Source organism: Podarcis liolepis (genome assembly GCF_965112155.1).
Source record: "Podarcis liolepis genome assembly, chromosome: 14".
Lineage (NCBI taxonomy): Eukaryota > Metazoa > Chordata > Lepidosauria > Squamata > Lacertidae > Podarcis > Podarcis liolepis.
This window is the reverse complement of record NC_139569.1, coordinates 33,577,019-33,599,689: the sequence shown is the minus strand read 5'-3', so window position 1 is coordinate 33,599,689 and position 22,671 is coordinate 33,577,019. Positions and strand designations below refer to the sequence as shown.

At 44.9% G+C, this 22,671-nt stretch overlaps 1 protein-coding gene across 2 annotated transcripts in view; it reads right to left on the bottom strand.

Annotated features, from left to right (window-relative positions):
* Positions 1 to 22,131, bottom strand: part of LRRK1 (leucine rich repeat kinase 1) — an 81,435-nt gene extending 59,304 nt beyond the window's left edge. The window contains exons 1-2 of one of the 2 annotated variants that reach the window (XM_083474944.1): positions 21,765 to 22,131; positions 9,828 to 10,039 (exon numbers count right to left, since the gene is read on the bottom strand). In XM_083474944.1, coding sequence (XP_083331070.1) covers positions 9,828 to 9,894 — 67 coding nt within the window. In that variant the 5' untranslated portion in view covers positions 9,895 to 10,039; positions 21,765 to 22,131. Of the gene's footprint in view, positions 1 to 7,744; positions 8,141 to 9,827; positions 10,040 to 21,764 lie in introns of those variants that run through there. The other variant, XM_083474945.1, reaches the window with a different exon arrangement.
* Positions 22,132 to 22,671: the final 540 nt, after the last annotated feature.

The window sequence follows — 22,671 nt, the reverse complement described above, 5'->3', positions numbered from 1 at the left end:
CCTTCTGGTAGAACATAGGGTTCTACGAACAAAAACCCAAGCAAACATCCCCTATTATGCCTGAAATCTGCGCCCGCCCCCCCACCCCGCTTTATGGCATGAACATTAAAATGACAGAGTAGCATTCTTTAGTGTGGGAAAGCCCAGCTGTCTGTCATTCTCTAAATATAAAGCATAACTCTTGATTTGTGTGACATCAATGCAAGTCGTTTTAAGAATTCTAGAGTTCTGAAATACCCACTTTGAAGGCTTTTATCACCATCTCTTATTGCCTTTATTTAGCACTCTGGATGGTTCTCTGGATGGATTTACAATCCCCCCCCCCCCATTTTTATTTGCAGGAAATAACTATATATATGATAAAACACAAAGTCAAGGAAAATGGAGCTGCTTCCATTGCAATCTCCATCCAACGGCCACCTCGCGCAGGGAACTCACCTTGTCATTATTCGGAAAGACAGCTCCAAACCCCTCTGAATTTTAAGTCAGATTTGAGGCAGCACAATCTGCAAAGTCCAATGTAAGCTAAAAGGCCATTAACCCATCACATGCTGCAATGAGCGCTCTCCCATGCGCTCAGCACCTTGTGGCTGAAAAGGAAACCTTGGTCTGAAATAATTACAGATAGTTTTTCGCTTTGGTGGTTAATGGACATATCTGTGTCCCCTTGGAGTGAAACCCAAGCTGTGGGTTCTGAGATAAATAAGGCAGCAGAAAAATGGGAGTGGGGTGGGGAGGGGGGAGGGAGAGCTTGCAGGGTTACCTCAGACATCAAAGTCCTGCCATGACACCAGATGGCTGGGACTGCAATTTATTGGATTAACCTTTTCCTGTTCCGATACTTGATTGATCAGAAGATGAGCAAGCCAGAAAAAGAAAGCAGTGGGTGTGTTCACGGATTTCAAGAAATAACAAAGTATACTGATGTAGATGTATGAAAATTAAACTAGATTTAGGCTGAAACCCTTAAAAAAATATCAAACCACTTACTAAGGAGCTTGCTTAATCAAGATTTACTTCCAAGCAATGATTTGCATAGGGAGTCTGAAATCCCAGGCACACTTACCTGGCAAGTAAACCTCGTTGCACACAGAACATATTTCTGAGTAAATATGAGAAGGATTAGTGGTGCAGAAAGGCAAATATAAACTCTGGACTTGGTGGGTCTCGTGCCCCCCTTTAGTTGGCACCGTTCTGCTTCATGTACTTCACACAATTTGGGAAGCTGGTCTTGTTAGGTTCAGAGGATAGCTCCTTCACATTCTGCTGGTGGTGCCCTGGACTTCTGTCCCAAACCCATGGCACCACTGGGCAGGACTGTTCCAATAAGATTTGAATTATAGCATCCAAAAACACAGCCGGTCGTAAATAATTGCACAACAACAGAGGCAATTTCTGCAGCTACTTCATGCTCTGCAAATGCTCCCAAGGCAACAGAGATTGGCTGCATACATGCCATCTATTTAAAGCACATGAACCCCTCCCCCCAATCCTGGGAACTGTAGTTCACCCTGCACAGAACTACGGTTCCAAGTACCCTGAACAAACTACAGTTCAGAGGATGCTTTCGAAAAAGCCATGTGCTTTAGGTGTGTGGAATGGCTGTGAACACTGTTAAAGATAAGTTTTATTTAAAATAACAATAATAAAAGTGGGAGGTTTTTATATCTATGGACAACTTGGTATCTGGAATTGTAATAATAATGTATAATAATAATTTATTATTTCTACCACGCCCATCTGGCTGGGTTTCCCCAGCCATTATGGGCGGCTTTCAACAGAACATTAAAAACAGAATAAAACTTTGAACATTAAAAACTTCCCGAAACTGTAGCTGGACTGTTGCGTTGATGATCTTCTTTGTAGTTGTTTGTTTGTAGTTGTTTATTTAATTTGTATACTGCCTTTCATCTGCAGCTCTCAGGGCAGTTCACAACGTAAATATACAATATAAAAGCACAAAATACATGATTGAAAACAGGAACAAAACAACCTACAAACCAATAGAATTAAAATATCCCCAGATGATACATGGCTCCTCTAGCAAAGTGCAGCTGTCCATGTTGATCCTTGACCAGCAAATATTTGATACTTGACCACACACCATACATTTAAAACATATGACTACCCACACAAAGCATCCTGGGAACTGTAGTTCACCCATCACAGAGCTACAATTCTCAGCACCCTTTTTAAAAATAAAAAACCCAAGGTGTTTAAAGCTGTGAGCTTTAAAAGTACGGTGTGTCTGCAGTCACAGACCCTTGATGCTGTTTGGAAGCCTATTCAGGCATATTACAGGCAGTTATGACAGACAAGACAGCTTGCCCGATCGCTGCTCCACTTCCCTCTGCGACATGTAGATACAGTGGTACCTCGGGTTACATACGCTTCAGGTTACAGACTCCGCTAACCCAGAAATCGTGCTTCAGGTTAAGAACTTTGCTTCAGGATGAGAACAGAAATCGTGCTCCGGTGGTGTGGCGGCAGCAGAAGGCCCCATTAGCTAAAGTGGTGCTTCAGGTTAAGAAAAGTTTCAGGTTAAGAACAGAACTCTGGAATGAATTATGTACTTAACCTGAGGTACCACAGTAAAAGGCACTGTCCTGAGATGCACATTTTGTTTGGAAACTGTTCAAAATAGGTTGCTAAGCAGAATTGGGGATCTGGAGACTTCTCTCACTGCCACCAGTGCTTTAAAAACTGTGTTGGCTCCAGGCCTGTAACAAGGCTCAATTCAAAATGCTGGTGCTTGTCTTTAAAACTCTTATTGTACTTTAAAACTCCCAGTACGTTTCTGAGCACAATTCAAAGTTTGGTGCTGACCTTTAAAGCCCTAAACGACCTTAGCCCAGTATACCTGAAGAAGTGTCTCCACCCCCATCGTTCTGCCCAGACGCTTAGGTCCAGCTCTGAGGGCCTTCTGGTGGTTCCCTCACTGTGAGAAGCAAAGTTACAGGGAACCAGGCAGAGGGCCTTCTCAGTAGTGGCACCTGCCCTGTGGAACACCCTCCCATCAGATGTCAAATCAATAAGCAACTATCTTACTTTTAAAAGACATCTGATGGCAGCCTTGTTTAGGGAAGTTTTTAATGCTGTATTGTGTTTTTAACATTTGGTTGGGAGCCGCCCAGAGTAGTTGGGGAAACCCAGCCAGATGGGCGAAGTATAAATAATAAATTATAATAATATTATTATTGAATTTCTATCCCGCCTTTCCTCCTAAGGGAGCCCAGGGCAGCAAATGTATCCACAATTTAAGGAAACAAAGAGAGAACAGAAATCTTCTACAACAGTGAAAACGTTCTAATTTAGGGTTGCCATATTTCAAAAATTTAAAAACCAGGGTACCCCAAAAGTTGTTGAGCTTTTTCAACTGACTTGCCTAAGATCCAGGAAAAAAGTGCCGCCTTTCGGAAATCCCCCCCCCCCCCGGATGTCAATTTTGCCTTTGAAATCCCAGTCAAGTCCGGGGAAATCCAGGCATATAAATCTAATTGGCTTAAGGCCAGGGTGTGTGGGCTGGGGGGAGGGGTAAGAACCTCAGTTACTTTCAGTGCTTTTCAATAATATTTGTGGATCCTCACCCCTAAGCTAGCAGGTTCCTCAGCAATGCTCCCAACTCTTTGCTTTGTTCTAGCTTGCCTGACCCGCCCTGAACTTCAAATCTCCATGGGTCTGTTTTCCGGGAATTTTCCTGATCTCTTTGGCTAGCTGCCAGGCTACACCACCCACATCCCAGCTTGCTTTCTTAATAAAATGTCATGAAAGAAGGTGATGAAAAAACTGAAAATGACTCAGCTCTGGGGTGGAAGTTAGACTATGCATCTTGCCTCCTGGCCTCAGCCCAGTCCTGGGAGTCTGCAAATATTCTTAAAACTGCAAGGAAATCCTGTTCCAATGTCACTGTCAGTTCTCCCCTCCCACTCCTAAATTGAGATGGATTCATGAAACATGCATAAAGGTAAACAGCTCTTGACAAGCCCTTTCATGTTGCATTTCCAAGGCAGATTTGCCTGCACAAAGGGAATAGGGGATCAAAGCCCCTGAAAATGTAGCCAGCAAAAAAATAAAAATAATATGGAGAAGGCAATTGCTGGACATCGGAATAAGTAGTCAGTCATCAGTTGCCAGAGCTGGACCTCAGGCCAAAACTTTGCAGCTAAATTCATTACCAACTTCCTTCACTCAGAGCCCAGGAGACCCTAACCTCTTCAAATCACTGGGCACTGCTTTTGTCATGAGCGCGATACATTTAAAGCAGCATGGTACCAGTTAAAACACTCATGGCTCTCCATTCGCATGCCCCATCCTGGGAACTGCAGTTGGTTAAAGTTGCTGAAGGTCGGTTGGGAGAAACCTATTCCCCCTGGGAGAGCTACAATTCCCAGAGTTCCTGGGAAGAAGGAACTGATTGCTAAACTATTCTGAATATTTCTTAATAGGAGAAGCTTTCCTTAGCCTGTTCTTTATACAGCTATCCCAGTTTTGATCTCTTGTTAACAGCCAGCAAGTTATCTTATGCAAACTCTTCAATGCTGCAAACGTTTGGAAGCTCCTGCAGCCAATCGGAAGCCACGGAAGCCCCGTTGGATGTTTGGGTTCCAAAAGAAAACCCGAACACTCACTTTCGGGTTTGCGGCATTTGGGAGCCAATTTGTTGGGGAGCCAAGGCATTTGAGGTCCAAGGTACTGTTTAGGGAAGCTTTTAATATTTGATGAATTATTGTATTTTAGTATTTTGCTGGAAGCTGCCCAGAGTGACTGGGGAAGCCCAGCCAGATGGGCGCGAAATACATACATACATACATACATACATACATACATACTATGACTGTATACACATACTAAACACCCTCCAGACTGGTGGCTCTCTCCCTCTTCTCTTTTTTGGTGGGTATATTCTGCAAAGACACACTGCTATTGTGTCTTTGACACAATAACAGTGCATTAGTGCTGGATTTATACCAGGCCGTCCACACGCCATTCCATTTCCTTAGCTGTTCTGCAAAGCTGCCCCGATGCTATTGTATTGCCACCATCCAGATGGGCATTACTGAACTACGGTACAACCCAGTGGCGTAGCGTGGGGGGTGCAGGGGGGGCCCGCCGCACCGGGCGCAACATCTGGGGGTTAGGGTTAGGGGGCGCAAATCCACGGGTTAGGGGCGCAAATCCATGGGTTAGGCGGCGCAAATTACTTGCCTTGCCCCGGGTGCTGACAACCCACGCTACGCCACTGGTACAACCAAAGTTGGATCCCCACTCTCACCGCCAAGCATTTGTGGCATGAAAGCTTGCAGGATTTCAGCAGGAAGTTACGAGACATGAACTGATGGGAAACGAAGCGGAATGCCTGCCCCGGAACTTTTTCAGGCAGAAACAGTACTGAAAATGGGGCCTCATATAACAACCCCAATACCATCCTGAGCACAAATAATCACGAATGCACAATGAAAAGGACATCTTAAGGGGTTCATAGGCTCTGACCGTTACTCAAAGCACAGGCGGGGAATGGAAGGCAGAATTCGATGCAAATAGTTACATAGCTTTTTCAGAAGTTCTGCAAACTCTTTAATACAAGACAAATAGGGATTCTCAGAGAGTTCTTGCCTGGAGTGATTACCAATGTTCTCTTTGCATTCCCTGGTTGACTGAATTTGCAATTCAAATTGATAATTTTTATGTAACACAAGTCACGGTTGATCATACTCCAAAATGTACACAACACTTCCAGGCTGCAAAAGGGCAGGGTTTTCTCTCTCCAGATTTTCAGTTAAGCAGTACTTTGTCCTAATTAAATAAGAATAATGATCAAAACGTTCTGCTCCAAGTAAACCCAGTTCAGTATCAAAGTGAATTTCCACAGCCAGGAAGTTCCCAGTTTTTAAAAAAATCTCACAAGAGCTGTGAGCTCCCTCGATTGCTCTCTCTAAGCTCCAACCTCATTTCCTCACCTCATTTTCCCTCTTCAAATGTTATTATTGACCTACCTCACAGGGTTGCTGTAAGGATTTGTAATGAGTATTGAGGACTCTAAAGCAACATACGGGTACTGTGTAATTATCACAAATCAAACAAATCTGCAAAAATTCCGCCTTTAAAAAAAAACCTTGCCAACTTCAATCTCTCGTTCTTAGGGAGGTGTAAAATTGCATCTGGGCTGCACGTCTGGCTGCAGATGGGAGTCTCACATGACTGAACTCTCTTCCATGCAAAAATTATCCCTGCACACAGAAACCCTCGAAACCTAGGGTTCTAAATTAGCTTTCTCTGTGAAATGCTAATTTTGTATGGAGAGAGCCACCAATGTACACTCACACCTGTAATCTAAAGATGTAGAGCCCTCACACATTGCTTAGCGGCAGCTGGGCCTGGGACATTGTCAGGAAATTATATATTAAGCCGCCTGGAGGAAGTTAACGAACGGAAACAGCTCAGCAAGTGGAACAGAAATCAACTCCATCCTCATTTAAAGAGTCAGCACAAAGATTAGTTTCACCCAGGGCTTTTTTTTCCAGCCGGAACTCACCCAGAACTCAGTTCTGGCACCTCTCAGATGGGCACCATTGCTATTATAAGAGAACAAAGGAGGCGTGCACGAGCTCCGGCACGTTTTTCTAGAAAAAATAGCACTGGCAGGACCATGGTGGGAGCCTCTTCCCATCTCTCTAAATGCTTCAAGACAGCCACTTCAGCTCCCTTGGGAGCTATCCTCCAATCTCCTTGACCACCTTTCACTTTCCCCTGTCCTGGGGCAAAACCTGGCGACACTAAGTGGTTGGCAGTGGAAAGTGCAGGCGTGACTGAACAAACATGACAAATATTGTCACAGAATCACAGAATCACATCCAACTGTAGGGAAGGGACCATGAGGATCAGCCCCTGCAGTGCAGGCATCTTTTGCTTGTGCAATAGCTGTACTATTTTATTCCACATCAAGCACACCAGGGCATAGCCAATGTGGTGTCGCCCAGATTTTGGGACTTCAACTCCCACCAGCCTCAGCCAGTGTGGCTAATAGTCAGGGATGATGGGAGTTGTAGCCTAAAACCTCCGGAGGGCGTCATGTTGGCTACCCCGGATATAGAAAGAGATGTTCAAATGGTTACAACCCCAGATACACACAGAGATGCTCAACATATAAGACCATAAAACGAACCCTGCTGGATCAGGCCACTGACCCATCTAGCCAACCATCCTGCTCTCAAAACAACCAGCCAGATGCCTATGGGAAGCCCATAAGCAGGATTCTCCCCTCCTACGGTAGTATCCTGCAACTGGTATTCCGAGGCATATTGCCTCTGACTGTGGAGACAGAGCTGCTGATGCAGTCCAGTTATACAGTCCAGTCCCTCGTATGCTTATCCGAAAGGAATTCCCACCAAGTTAAACTGGATTAAGTCACGGGTAAATGCACACAGGGTGACAGCCTTGATCGTTTCTTGTCCTCTATTCCTCTAACAAAGCAATATTCAAAGTGAAACAAATCTCAGTCATGCCCTGATGAAACACAGTAGGGAAACACCTGCTATGTACCACTAAATTTGGGGGAGATTCTCCCCCCTTAAAAAAGTGCTCATTGTCATAACAACCTAAAGCAATTCAGATGCTTTGTAATAAGTTCTTTCTTTTTACAGAGCACCTTATTCTTTTAAGGCATCCGGTAATTATTACGTTCATGGTTCAACACGTACATACACAGAGAGACACCCAAAAATGAGTTTTTAAGATATAGACTCACTGCGAGGTGGAAACAGAAGCCTAGAAAGTAAATACCATCCACGCTCATGGAGACACAGGGATTTGCCCTAGCCCTCTGTGATCCCCGGTTAGAAAAGGCCTTTGATAAAAGGCTAAAAAGCACCAGGATAAAAACCAGCCGGAATTTCTTTGCGATCACTCGGGGAAATCTGCAATTGCACCACTGTCAGAGCTTTCGTTTAAGCCTGGCTCACAAGCCAGCATCCAAAACGCATCCCTTCCCCATTCATAAATATATCTCGTTAACGAACTGCAGGCTGCAAAGGAGTGAGAATGGAGACGAATCCACAAACACCATGGCTTTCTTGCAGGACCTTCATTGTCAGAGCCGAGACAAAACGTCTTTCTGCCACCGTTTCTATAACATAACACCCACGTTGCACACTGGTGCTGTGACACAGACTGCGATGTCTGCTGGCTTCTCCTGGAGGTGGGGAGGGAGACTGACAGCTTGTAAGGTCGGTGCCTGATTAAAGCATGGGGGGAGCAGGTAAATGAATCTGGATTTGACAGAGCAGGGCTGAAATTAGGGCTAGCTCAAACGGGGCCTTCAGAGGGCATTGGGAGTGTTTTGGGTTGGAGCCTATGGGCAGTGCCATGATCCCTGTACTTAGCACTCAACCGGACACTGAGTTGGAGGCTACAGGGGCTCTAGATGGGAGTGCTGGGTTAAGGGCTCAGGCTGACTGGGGAAGAAAGGGAGACCAGTGTGCATTAAGCAGCTGGACAATAACTCCCAGTAAAAGGTAAAGGTAAAGGGACCCCTGACCATTAGGTCCAGTCATGACCAACTCTGGGGTTGCGGCGCTCATCTCGCTTTATTGGCCGAGGGAGCCGGCGTACAGCTTCTGGGTCATGTGGCCAGCATGACTAAGCTGCTTCTGGTGAACCAGAGCAGCGCATGGAATCGCTGTTTACCTTCCTGCTGGAGCGGTACCTATTTATCTACTTGCACTTTGACATGCTTTCGAACTGCTAGGTTGGCAGGAGCATGGACCGAGCAACGGGAGCTCACCCCGTCGCGGGGATTCGAACTGCCGACCTTCTGATTAGCAAGTCCTAGGCTCTGTGGTTTAACCCACAGTGCCACCCGTGTCCTAATAACTCCCAGAGGAACCTCCAAAACCATCAAGGCTGACCCATGTTTCCCTGAAACATGTTGCTCACCCAATAAGAAGTCTAAGAACGACTGGGGGGTGGAGCTTGCATGCCTTGTGTGTGACTAGTTAATGCAAGCTGAGAGGGTTTTTGAATGCTGGACGCCATTTTGTTGCACGTGCTGCTGCAAACTTTGCAGTGCAAAGCCAGGCCGAGAAGCCATCTTAAGTTGAGGCTGCATAGGCCTTGTGGTGCATGTGATTCAGATTCTATTCCGTTGAACCTCTGGTTACAAAGTTGGTTGGACAGTGTTCTCGAAGCTACCAGCATGAGTTTGACCAGACTGCAGGAGGACAGGAAGACTGGAGTGCCTGGAACAGGTGAGGCTGCAGGTCCCTTATTTTGGCTGCTGGTCCCTTATTTTCAAATCTGTAAGTTGGCAGCTATGCAAGTTGTGCATATTCTGTCAACTTGCCATTCTTCTTTGGTTGGGACCTCACTCGTTTTCCATTTTTGGGCTAACCAAACATGGGCAGCAGTAGTAGCATACATAAATAACCTTTTTTGACACCTGGGAATTTCAGTCTGAATTATGCCCAACAGAAAGGACTCAGGGGTTTTTTGGGGGAAAGTACTTTTAAACATTTTTTTCAATTCATTATGGATCATTTTCCACCATCCAATTTTCTTACTATTTTGTATACTTGTTGAATGAAACAAACAAATTTTAAATTGTTTTTTTATCTCATTGCTTCATTATGGATCATTTCCCATCACCCAATTTTCTTAATATTTTGTATACTTGTTGAATGATACAAGCTAAGTTTAAATTGCTTTTTTTTTATCTCATTCCGTTTGTGAGTTATGAGGGCTTGATATTTCAAAGACCCTAGTATATACATATTTACATACAGCTGCATGGAATTGTCAGAATTTGCCTTAGGCAGGAAAGGTGTTTCATTTACCGTCTTGTGCCGCCATGTCTCCCTTGCTGTCATCCTCAGAGTCCTCTGTTCCCACGCACCAGTACATTCTGGGCTGCTGCTCGGGCGTTTCGAGAAATCTACTTTCTGATACATTTAATATCCAAAAATGAAGTTGTCGAAACTCAAAGGCGAGTGTCCAGCTTGGAGACTTGGGAAATCCTCGTTATGTAGCTTGGAAGAGAGTTGTTTTTCTTTAAAAAGGAAAAAGGAAAAGAAAATCTAAATTAATCCTTCCAGCGGGTCAGGAATTAAAAACACCACGTTTTCTCCTGTCCCTCAGGATTCTTTGTTCCATACATCACTTAAAAGCAGTTATAAATAACTTCCTTACGCAGAAGCTTTAATACATTGCAGCAACAGGTTCCCTGGAGTTTCACGCTCTACATTCTTGTCTAATTTTTAGTCTATTTTTATGGTGCATATATGCAGTGCTTTTTTTTCTATAAAAAGACTGTTTAGGGGTACTCTCATCTTCCTACTCATATTGAAATACTGCCCCTCAATGAGGCCAAACTTAGATTCACAAAATGTTTAGGGGTATGCGTAGCCCTGAACCCCCCCCCCAAAAAAGCACTGCCTATATGTATTGAAAGGGTGGGAAAGAACTTTAGACTGGGCAGGCTTTAAATAACCCAAAGAAAGAAGCAAAAATGAGCTATGAGGAAGCAAATGGAAGGGTAACTGGAGGTTAGAATCTCTGGCTACAGTAAATGAAGCTTCTTTCCCAATGCTGGAATAAAGTTTTGCAGATAATGTGTTCGGAAGGGAAAGCCTTACCTAGTAATTCCCTATTTAGAGATGGAGGAGGAATTTAGGAGTCCATTTAGAATCAGGGTTGTGACATTTGATCAATTAAAAAGCATGCTGTACAATGAAAAAAGGTGCCCCAGTTAATTGGCCAGAACATGTTAAAGCTGTATTTAATATTGACTATTAAAAAAACAACCCACAGAGGGCAAAGATCACTTTAAGACAGCCGTTCCTTCCTGTTATCTTAAGGTGCGTATCGTGGAAAAAAGAACAAAGACGCTCCAGATAAAGCTCATAAATGGTAGCTTATCAAAAAGTTCAACTCTATTCATCTGGGTGTGAACAGAGGCAATGGTTTACTGTTCTATGGCAGATGTTAATATACTCACCACTGCCAACGGGTGATATCACCAACCACAAATAGTGTGAAGGACCATTGTGCTCATTTTGCTACGCTTATACTTTACTCAGATGCCAAGATGGATAGCTCACTTGGATAGAGCATGGTGCTGATAATGCCAAGGTTGCAGGTTCGATCCCCGTAAGGGACAACTGCATATTCCTGCATTGCAGGGTGACTGGACTAGATGATCCCCAGGGTTCCTTCTAACACTACAATTCTATGTTTACAGTATCACCAGTTACTGCTGTTGTCACATGGGCTGCCTTTGAGATGTGATTTTATTTTGTAGCGTCTATAAATACAGGCAATCCCTTTTCTTTTCTTTTCTTTTCTTTAAATAATATTTATTACTTTTCCAAACAATTTAAACACTAAAAACACACACAATACAATACAATACAATACAATACAATACATTAAACTAACAAAACAAAACAAAACAAAAACAATAAAATAAATCAAACAATTTCATTATCCCATCTTTCATTCACTTATTTCCAAGACCTCCTCACACCTCCCTTTTTGTATTCCACTTCTGTTAATTATTTCAGCAATTCCTTTCCATCTTCCTCTGTTTTCTATCCTATAATTATCTTAACTCATTCTAACCTTATTTTTCCTTTAATACTCTATTAGTCTATTTATACTTAGTTCCTTATAACATTTCTACTAAAGCCATGTAACTTCCAACATTTTTCTAACATTCATTGATTTTACAGTATTTCTGTAAATAATCTTTAATTTTTTTCCAATCTTCTTCCACAGACTCTTCTCCCTGGTCTCAGGTTCTGCCAGTCATTTCCACCAATTCCATATAGTCCATCAACTTCATCTGCCATTCACAGGCAATCCCTTTTCATTTATTCCTATTTCTGCTGAAGAATGTAAGTGGTGTTTTTATACGTCATTATAATTTTATAATTGTATCTATTTCACTCACTCCTGATTCTTTATTTTGACTTTCTTATTGAAAGCTCCTTATGTTGAACTACATTGTTTTGTTGTTCATATGCATGTTTTTCTCTTTGTGTGTATTGCCTGTTTTTGTTGCTCAATAAACTTTCTTTTTTTAAAGAAAAGTTACTGCTGCTGTGGTCATTTTGCATCCATTTGCAGCCAATGTGGCACCTTCCAGACTCTGATGGATCTCAACACTCATCAACTCTGGCCAGTTGGAACCAATGGGACTCCAGCAACCCCATTGGCTACCCCTGATTGAACCTAATTGTCACAGACTGTATTTTTGCATTCTATTGCCATTCAACTCCGGCCTTTGCATTTCCACCCCTCCCCCTTTATCTTCCTATATACATAAAAAGTAAGGCTGTCATCACACAGCCCTCATCTGTAGTGCCACAGCATCACAATCCTGGATTTCCATGAGGAAGTGGACTGGAAAAAGGGGAAAGTGAGCTTAGTAGTTGCATGGGGTGGGAAGGAGAAGCTCTGGAGGGTAAATGTGGGGGGGGGGAATTGCAGGGGGGCTTAGTGAGCAGAGCAAGAAGGGCACAGCTCTTTACATGTGCGTATGTGTGTATACACCTGACAACTGAGAGTAACACTCTGTGCATCTAGTGAAGTAGACGTAGCTCACAAATACTTCAAGGTAAAGGTAAAGGGACCCCTGACCACTAGGTCCAGTCATGGCCGACTCTGGGGTTGCAGTGCTCATCTCACTTTATTGGCCGAGGGAGCTGGCGTACAGCTTCCGGGTCATGTGCCCAGCATGACTAAGCCGCTTGTGGCGAACTAGAGCAGCGCACGGAAATGCCGTTTACCTTCCCGCCAGAGCGGTACCTATTTATCTACTTGCACTTTGACGTGCTTTTGAACTGCTAGGTTGGCAGGAGCAGGGACCAAGCAATGGGAGCTCACCCCATCACGGGGATTTGAACCACTGACCTTCTGATCGGCAAGCCCTAGGATGTGGTTTAACCCACAGCGCCACCCGCGTCCCTCTTACAAATACGTATCATGCCATAATAAAATGTGTTTTACTAATGTGACAAGCAGACTCTCTGGAAATTCTTTTTTAAGACCCTATCTGCTCCTGCACAGTGTGCAGCATATAAAAAACAGACGCTTTCTTTATTTAGAACTACTGTACCGTGTCTCCTCATATTCACAGAAAACCAACTAAGATCTCTTTAGCTGGGTGCATAGGCAAGTTGTCACCTGATGTTGCAGGCATCCAATGGCGAGTGTGCAGGTGTGAAAGTGGGTCACCCAAAGCCATAGTGGGAACCGACAAATCTGCCTTATACAGCGACACCATTCTGAAACCCTGGAGAAACACTGCCAGACACTGTAGGAGGTACTGGGCTGGATGGCTCAATGGTCTGATCTAGTACAAGGCTGCCTATTGTTCAGATTGTTAGCCCATCTAGTTCAGTATTGTCTGCACTGACTGGCAGCTGCTCTCCAGTGTTTCAGGCAGGGGGCGCTCCCAGTCCTACCTGGAGAAATTGGGGATTGAACCTGGGACCTCTGGTATGTAAAGCAGCAGCACTGCAACTAAGCTACAGTCATACCTCGGCTCCCGAATGCCTTGGGAATCGAACATTCTGGCTCCCAAATGATCGAAAACCGGAAGTGATTGTTCCAGTTTTCGAACATTCTTTTGGAAGCTGAACGTCTGACAGGGCTTCCGATTGGCTGAAGGAGCTTCCTGCAGTCAGTCAGAAGCCACGCTTTGGATAACGGATTCTGTTCGACTTCCGAGGTACGACTGTATAGCTCTCCTCCATATTTCAGCATTTTCACTGCTAAAGTTCACACCACATATTCTGGGAAGCAGGAGAAAAGACAGAAAAGAAGCTGTGCAGAGGTCAAAGGACGATCTCCGAGGTGCTGGAGCAAACTGCAACCTGCATCTGTCTGGCTCTTCCACGGCAACCACAAGTACAGCTGAAAAGTGTAGCAGGAAGTAGCAAGACAGATGGCAGAGAGGGGAAGTGGGGAAATCCAGTTTGTGTGGGCAAAGGGCAGCTTCAATTTGCTACCATTCCTTGGGGGTGTGTGCAAAAAGAGGTGGGGGTGAAAGACAAGGTCACCCCCTTTAATCTAAGGGGGCACCTTTGTTTTTGGTTTTGAAAACAGCCACACATTCAGCAGAAATCCATGCACATCCACCCCCCATCATTGCATCTCCGTGCAAGAAAATACTGCACCTGTTGAATTTCTGGCTCCTTCCCCTCTGCGTAGCCTTCAGGCAGCCACATGTCAGTAGTGGGTGGGGCCAGAAGCAAAAGTGGGTGGAGCAACAAATGTAAACGTTGCCTTGTCTGCAGTAGGCTACCTGCTCACTTACCTACCTGTCTGTTGTTCTGTCATTGTGCTAAAGTTGGCATGGCCATCTACTGGCAGTCACACAAACTGCAATGTGTTGACAACCTTGCGCATATACAGTGGTGCCCCGCAAGACGAATGCCTCGCAAGACGGAAAACCCGCTAGACGAAAGGGTTTTCCGTTTTTGAGCTGCTTCGCAAGACGATTTTCCCTATGGGCTTGCTTTGCAAGACGAAAACGTCTTGCAAGTGTTCCGATTTTTTCCCGCTTCCCCCCCTTTTTCTAAGCCGCTAATAGCCTTTTAGCCGCTAATCCGCTAATCCTTTAATAGCCGCTAAGCCTTTAATAGCCGCTAAACCGCTAATAGCGCTAATCCGCTAAGCCGCTAATAGGGCTGCTTCGTAAGATGAAAAAACCGCTAGACGAAGAGACTCGCGGAACGGATTAATTTCGTCTTGCGAGGCACCACTGTATACACACACACACACAGTCATACCTCATGTTACATTTGCTTCATGTTACTTTTTTTTCAGTTTGCTTCCCCCGGCAATCCGGAAGTACCAGAAAGGATTATTTCCGGGTTTCGTTGCTCGCGCATGCGCAGAAGCGCTAAATCATGCTTTGCGCATGAGCACAAGTGACAAATCGCACTGTACAACTGCGCAGATACAGCGCTTCAGGTTGCGGGCTTTTCATGTTGTGAACAGGTCTCCGGAACGGATCCCGTTCGCAACCAGAGGCACCACTGTGTGTGTGTGTGTATATATATGTGTGTGTGTGTGTGTGTGTGCGCGCGCGCGCATTTCCCCAAACAATTTCCCCCTGATAAGAATGCATTTTGTACATTAGACTGAATAACATATACATTTTCGCGCACATGTGTGGGTTGAAGAACCGCATCACAAAATTTGGAGAAGTGTGAACTTCAAAGGAAAGCTGTGTTTCAGTTCATGCATTGCTGCAGGAAGTGCAAAACCGGTGGGTTCATATTAAAATGCAAATTGAACAACTTTCTCCCTCATCCCTACTAACAAGGAGATAAAGTGATTTTCTTTGCGGGAAGTGGGAGGGACCTTCAGGTGCTTAATTAATACATGTCAAAACTATTCCTGAAGGCACAGGGGAAGGGGGAAACTGCCAAGCCTAATCCCACTACAAGGTAATTCATCCATAATCACAGACAAGAGAGTCCAATTACCTGATAACCTGTTCTCTTGCTTTTAATTCTCTTGCTTCAGGTTGAGCTTAAAATGCCTGATACTTCTGGATCTAACAAAATTTAGCATATGTAGTTCAGGAGATGAGAGCCTGTGGCCTTCCAGATGTTGCTGAACTACAACTCCCATCAGCCCCAGCAAGCAAGGCCAGTGGCCAGGGATGATGGGAGATGTAGTTCAGTAACATATTGAGGGCCAAGGGCTCCCAACACTGAAGTGACCTTTCTAGGATGCAAACAAGTCTAACAAATAACAATGTTGATAATATTAGTGCTAAACCAGGTGAGGGTAGCTGATGGGTCTCAAACCCTCAATGAGTTAGAGACTTCCCCTGCCTGCGAAGACGGACTCTGGAGAATTGAGCGGACGAGACCAACGGTCAAGAAAGCGGTTTCTGCACGTGGTATAGAGAGAAATAAGGGGCAGGTGGGGCTTGTCAACCTGGGAAGGTAGTCCATCTAGGACAGCGGTTCTCAACCTGTGGGTCCCCAGATGTTGTTGGACTACAACTCCCATCCTCCCTGAGCTCTGGCTTGCTAGCTAGGGATGATGGGAGTTGTAGTTCAACAACTTCTGGGCACCAACAGGTTGAGAAAGGCTGATCTAAGAGAAGGAAAACTCTGATCCTAAACCTCCACTGCCTTGAGGGATATCTTTGGGAAAAGAGAAGGTTAAGGAGTAAACACAAATCCAGAGCGGAGTCGCTAAGACGGACGGATGGCGCCTTGTACGACTCCTTCTGGCAACTCCTGCAGCCATGCTGGTGTCCAGCATATTGCTCTGCTTTCCTTGGACCACATCAGGGAGGGTGAGGAGGGGGGGGAGTCTTGTCATGTGGGCAGCCCATGACCTCCAGATACACTGCCCAAGCTTGTGCCCCGGGGATGTCATTTTGGTGCTGCTAACACAGCAGTTTGACTTCACCTCCAGAGGCACACTCCGAGACAGATGCATGCGAACACCAACAACAATCCTTACACTGGCCCTGGATGGCAGGCCATTTTTAGCATTCCCCAAACTTCAGACAGACGGCCAAAGCTGAGAGCAAAAGCCTTGCTCAATTGCTGCACAGTGAGTTTCAAACCAAGTTCTTGCAATGTAGGAGGCTGGACTAGAAAACCCTCAGGGGCCTCTTCTGACTCTACAATGCTATGACTCCTCCTGATACAATGATTACATAGCTTCGCCTTGGTAGGTTATAACAAGTTTGGGGAAACTGCTCTTTTACTGGAAATGAATGTACAGTAAACATAGAAAAACAGAATAAAAAAATTCCTTCCAGCAGCACCTTAGAGACCAACTAAGTTAGTTATTGGTATGAGCTTTCATGTGCATGCACACTGCTTCACACACGAAAGCTCATAACAATAACTAACTTAATAATAATAATAATAATAATAATAATAATAATAATAATTTATTATTTATACCCCACCCATCTGGCTGGGCTTTCCCAGCCACTCTGGGCGGCTTCCAAAAGAATATTAAAATACTGTGATACATCAAACATTAAAAGCTTCCCTAAACAGGGCTGCCTTCAGATGTCTTCTAAAAGTCTGGTAGTAGACTTAGTTGGTCTCTAAGGTGCTATGGGAAGGAATTTTTTAATTTTGTTTCGATGGCAGACCAGCACGGCTACCTACCTGTAAATAGAAAAACAGGGAACAGACATAATCAGCTCATTATCCTACGTAATATAGAGAGTATAAAAAGAGTAGGCACCAATAACCTTAAGGTCAGTCCCATTTTGCAATAAATAGGAGATTCAGCCTGGTACTAAAAGCCTCACAGTTGGCAAACAGTTTTCAAACATTCCTTCCGCCTCTCACAATCGTAAGCTCCACCTATGGCTTATCTTAAAACCCTTGGCATGGGGTTTGTTTGTTTTTTTTCATTTTGGGGAAAGCAAAAACAAGGCGTTGCAACAAAATAATAATAACAGCCATTTCCATTTTAGAAGAAGTATTGTAGCTTCCATGAGCCAGAAAGTAAAGGTGCTTGTTCTTTTCAATAGCTACAAGACTGACTTCCATGACAGCCCACATCAAAGTTAGAAAGGACAAGTGGGTACGGCAACAAAATGTTGCAGTGTATCCTGGTCTTATAGCAGGACTTTTCCTTTTTGGGGTGCCAGTGGTCAGCTGGACATTCCCTCTCCAAAATACTCCATTCCGTGTGCACATTTTCCATTTTACTCTAAGTGACACTCAGGAAACTCTGTCCTCATTGGGTTAGTTTTGTGGGGGGGGGGGGCGTTGTCCCCTTAGGGTTTTTTGTAAATATTTTTTGGACTTCTGCAAAGCTCAGGAGTACCCATTATTCCCACGGAACATCTTGCCCGGATTAATAGGGGGATGTCACTGGGCTGACAAGATCAATTGAACCACTGTTTGAAGCAGCAGAAAATCTCCACCCACTTGAAGAAAAAGGGCAGGGGGAGAAATTATTTTTTAGAAGTAAACCCACTCCAAGGTCACGCACTTTCTGACTCCTTCAAAGACAGATCCGATTTTCTGGGGCATTTCTACCCCACCCCCCAAGAATTACTTTTTAAAAAGCCTGGGTTGAACACTTTGACCTAGCATTAGTTCTTCAAAAATGCAAATATACCACTTCCTGAACAGGACTGTTTTAGACTACGGTGCAGGGATGAAGAACCACATGTGTGAAGAGATTAAAAATACACACCATAGTAGGTCTAAGGATGGGAGAGACATTGGATTCTGTTAGAATTTAAAGGCTTGCTTGCATGCTCCCTGCAGGCATCTGGTTGGCTTCTGTGAGAACAAGATGCTGAACCAGATGGGCTCTGGCCTGATCCAGAAGACCATGATTCCCAGGCCCCAGGGAAATTAGAATGGCCTTGACTAGAGCCTGGGCCTTTTCGGCCGTGGCCCCAGCCTGATGGAAAGCTCTCCCACAAGAAACCAGGGCCCTGCAGAATTTGACATATTTCCGCAGGACCTGCAAGACGGAGCTGTTCCACCAGGGCTTTGGGCAGGATGCAGTTTGACTTACCGGTACTTTCCTTTGTATAAAACAAGCCCAAAGGAGGCCCCTAACCCACTCACAGGTCCTTGTATGATCAGTGGTCCTGGCAAGTATTAACCACTCTCAATTCCAACCTGATAATTGTCACTTGCCCAGATTTTAACTTGTCTGAATTAATTTTAAGATGTATTTTAATTAACTGGTGTCTGTTTTAATGCATATTGTGTGGTTCTTATGATGTTTAGCCACTCTGAGCCTGGCCTCAGTCGGGGACGGCAGGATACAAATAAAATGTATTTATTTTTTATTATTATTATTATTATTATTATTATTATTATTATTATTATTTGCACTTTCCAAAACAGTAGGAGAACCAAAACACGACCATCCTTTGAAATTCAAGCGTCTCTTAATTTTGCAATGCAGCTCTTCAGCCAAGTACAAAAGTGAACCTACCGGTGTAAAGTGTGCATACAAAGGCATATATTTGTAGGTGGGGAAACATACCAAAGAATTATATTACGGACCTTTGCTCTGCAAAAGTGTGATTATTATTTAGTTGGAGAACTTCACACAAAAATGCTGGTGAATTTGCTTTAATAAAAACAGTCCCAAGAAAATTCACCGGCATTTTAGTGTGAACTGATGTGAATTTGCAGAGAAACGAATTTAAGATTGGGAAAATGAGAAAATCAGAGGAACTGAAATTGACATATTTGCCCATCGCCACTGCCAAATCCCAGCACACACAAAAATCCATGATGTCAGGAAGAAGCTTACAATGTATACTATTTGGCTGCCTCAAGTCAGTGGGAAACTTTTTGGTTCTTCTACTCTTCACTGGATACATACACAGAAAAAGAAAACAAAGTGAAAACCACCAGCATGCTAATGTAATACTATGTTCCATGTTATTTTTGTTTTAATGTATCTACAAAACTTAATGTGGCTCATTTACTGTTACATTTTTCTTATGTGGCTTATCCATTATTTAATCACAATTAAGGCCTTGATCCAATGCACACTTATTTACCTGAGAGTAAACCCCCTTGAGGGACACGGATGGCGCTGTGGGTTAAACCACAGAGCCGAGGGCTTGCCGATCAGAAGGTCGGTGGTTCGAATCCCCGCGACGGGGTGAGCTCCCGTTGCTCGGTCCCTGATCCTCCCAACCTAGCAGTTCGAAAGCACATCAAAGTGCAAGTAGATAAATAGGTACCGCTCCTGCAGGAAGGTAAATGGCGTTTCCATGCCCTGCTCTGGTTCGCCTTAGTCATGCTGGCCACATGACCCAGAAGGTGTACGCCGGCTCCCTTGGCCAATAAAGCGAGATGAGCGCTGCAACCCCAGAGTCGGCCATGACTGGACCTAATAGTCAAGGGCCCCTTTACCTTTTAAACCCCCTTGAACACAGCAGTGCCTATTCTTGAGCAAATATCCATAGTTTGATCAGGTTGCACAAGGCAAGGATTTGGGCATTAAAAAAATACTTCTGGTCAAACCTGTTGAGTAAACCCTCTCACTTCCACACCAGCAAGACAGCAGCAGCAGCAGCTTCTGAAAACAATCATTTTAAAACTACAAAAACAAGCTAACGCAAAATGCAACTGAGTGCCTGAGTGTTTTTTTGTCTTCCCTCCAAATCCCCTTTCCTTTTGTGCCTTTCCTTTTAGGATGTCAACATGACAGCACTGTCTTACGACTGAACTTTGAGAACCACTTTGGGGTCTTTCCCCACCCGCAACTGAAGATTGGGATAAAAGTACTTGCCACGAAACAGACGAAGAAACAGCCACTTGCAAAATCTAGCACATGAAATTGAGGCATGCAAATAAAATTGGGAAGCTGTTGACAGTCTAAGCCATGGGTAGGCAAACTAAGACCTGGGGGGCCGGATCCTGCCCAATCGCCTTCTAAATCTGGCCCGTGGATGGTCCGGGAATCAGATTGTTTTTACATGAGTAGAATGTGTCCCTTTATTTAAAATGCATCTCTGGGTTATTTGTGGGGCCTGCCTGGTGTTTTTACATGAGTAGAATGTGTGCTTTTATTTAAAATGCATCTCTGGGTTATTTGTGGGGCATCAGGATTCGTTTATTTATTTATTTTTTTCAAAATATAGTCCGGCCCCCCCATAAGGTCTGAGGGACAGTGGACCAGCCCCCTGCTGAAAAAGTTTGCTGACCCCTGATCTAAGTTGATAGACACAAAGCATACCTTGTACATGAAGCACTTATCAACACCCCCACCGCAAAGATACCTTACCTTTACTCCCAAGGCAATTCTGGGAAGCTTTAAGAAAAGCCTTCCGGATCAGACCAATAGCCCATCTTAGAAGTCCAACATCCTAATCTCACAGCGGCCAACCAGATGCCCCAATACATCTCTCTCCTCTTCTGCACTTCCCAGTTCACCATCACACTGCCATCATGGCTAGTCGCCTTGATAGCCTTCTCTCTGCGTGAACTTGTCCAGGGAGACCGACGTGAACAAACGCAAATGAAGCCTTTCCCTGGAATAAATCTAAGCGATTTGGGGTAGGGTGGGGAATTTTCTCTCTTCTTATCTGTGTGAATCCAAAGCCACCGCGGGTGCAGATTGCTTGCGGGGGTGGGGCGCGGGCGGGAGGAGAAGGAGAGCATCCTAACTTTCCAAGAAGTTGCACACAGCTCGCCCGTCTAGCCAACTTGGATGGAAAAGTGGAAAAAGAAATAAAGCGGAGAGAGAGGGGGCGGAGACAACGAAGTTACAGAAACCGAGGTGGAAGAACGGCCAAAGGAAACCCGATCCTTGCCGGAGCAAAATATTATTTTACGAGAAAGCAACAGCAGCCAGCAACACGCGCGCACCGACTTTGCTGCGGGTCTGTGCGCAATCTGTCCCCCTATTCCAGCAACTCTTCCCGCGTCCTCCTCCCTCCTTTAAGCGAAAAAACATACCGCCCATGCAAAAAAACATAATCCTATACTGGAACCCCTTGCAAGCAAGCAAGCAAATAAATAAATAAATAAATAAGCAGCGTCCCTCCATAATAAAGCTGTAACGCCAGGCACGCTTTGCTGGGAGCAAAGGGAGTTGCCACGAACTTTGCAGCGCGTTCTTAATGACTCTTCCATCGCCCCTCTTTTGGTAGTTTTGGGTTTTTTGCACGGTGCAGCTCTGCTTGAATGAGAGGGGGGCGACGAGGTAGGATGGAACAACCTAAAAATTAAAAAAAGGGTGGGTGGGTGGGTGGAGAGAGGACTTGAGGCGCTGAGCGTCCGTACCTGCTATCCTGGGGAAAGCAGCCCCCTGCTCTTCTCCTCGCACGCGTAAAAGCGCATCTGCTGCTAACCGGCGAGGGTAGGGGGTTCCTCCTTCTCTAGGCTCCGGACTTAGCGGCGGTCGCAACTTCCTCGATCGGCGCTGGGCGTGGGCAGGGCAGGGAGGCGGCGAGGCGGGTCTTTGCTTTCTCCGAGGCTCCTGCGGCGGCGCGCCAGGCAGCGGGGAGGAGCGGCGCCCAGAGCGCGCTCTGGAGGAAGCGAAAGCGCAGCCCGGTCTTGCAGGGCGAGACAGCAGCAGCAGCAGCTGCCTGCGGGGTTGCAGCGGCTAGTTCCGAATCTGCTCACAGTCCTCGCTATATTTGTGCCCCAAAGGCCCTTTTAAGTGGCGGGTACTTTTATGCAAATGGGCGGGAAGGGGCGCTTTCCAAGCACTCTGATATCTCCCCGTTTTCCTCAGCTACACAGGTGCAAACGAAACGTTTTCAAATGTTTTGCGAAGTGCAATATTACAAATGTGACACTAGATGGCGACAGTGAGCCATGCCAAATTCAATGTATTTTTCAAAACGTGTGTTTTTGGTTTTTAAAAGCATTTTCACCGCTTTTCTTTTTTATATGTGTGTAGATCCCTTCCAGACTGTTGCCGGTTTTGGATGCCGTTCAAATAAATGCCGGTTGGGCGCTGAAAGGTGTTTGGGGTCCTTGCGCTACAAAGCCACCCCCTGCCTGTTGCGATAAGGAAAGTGGGGAGGAATTTGTTTTTAAATTTCATAAGATTGATACAATGCTAGATTGTTTTGTTTGTAAACAGACCTCAAGGCAGACGTGCTGGAAAATGGGGGATAACATTTGCATTTGTCTAACTTCCCCGCAAAGAAAATTGGGACAAATGGTCAATAAGTATCTGGCA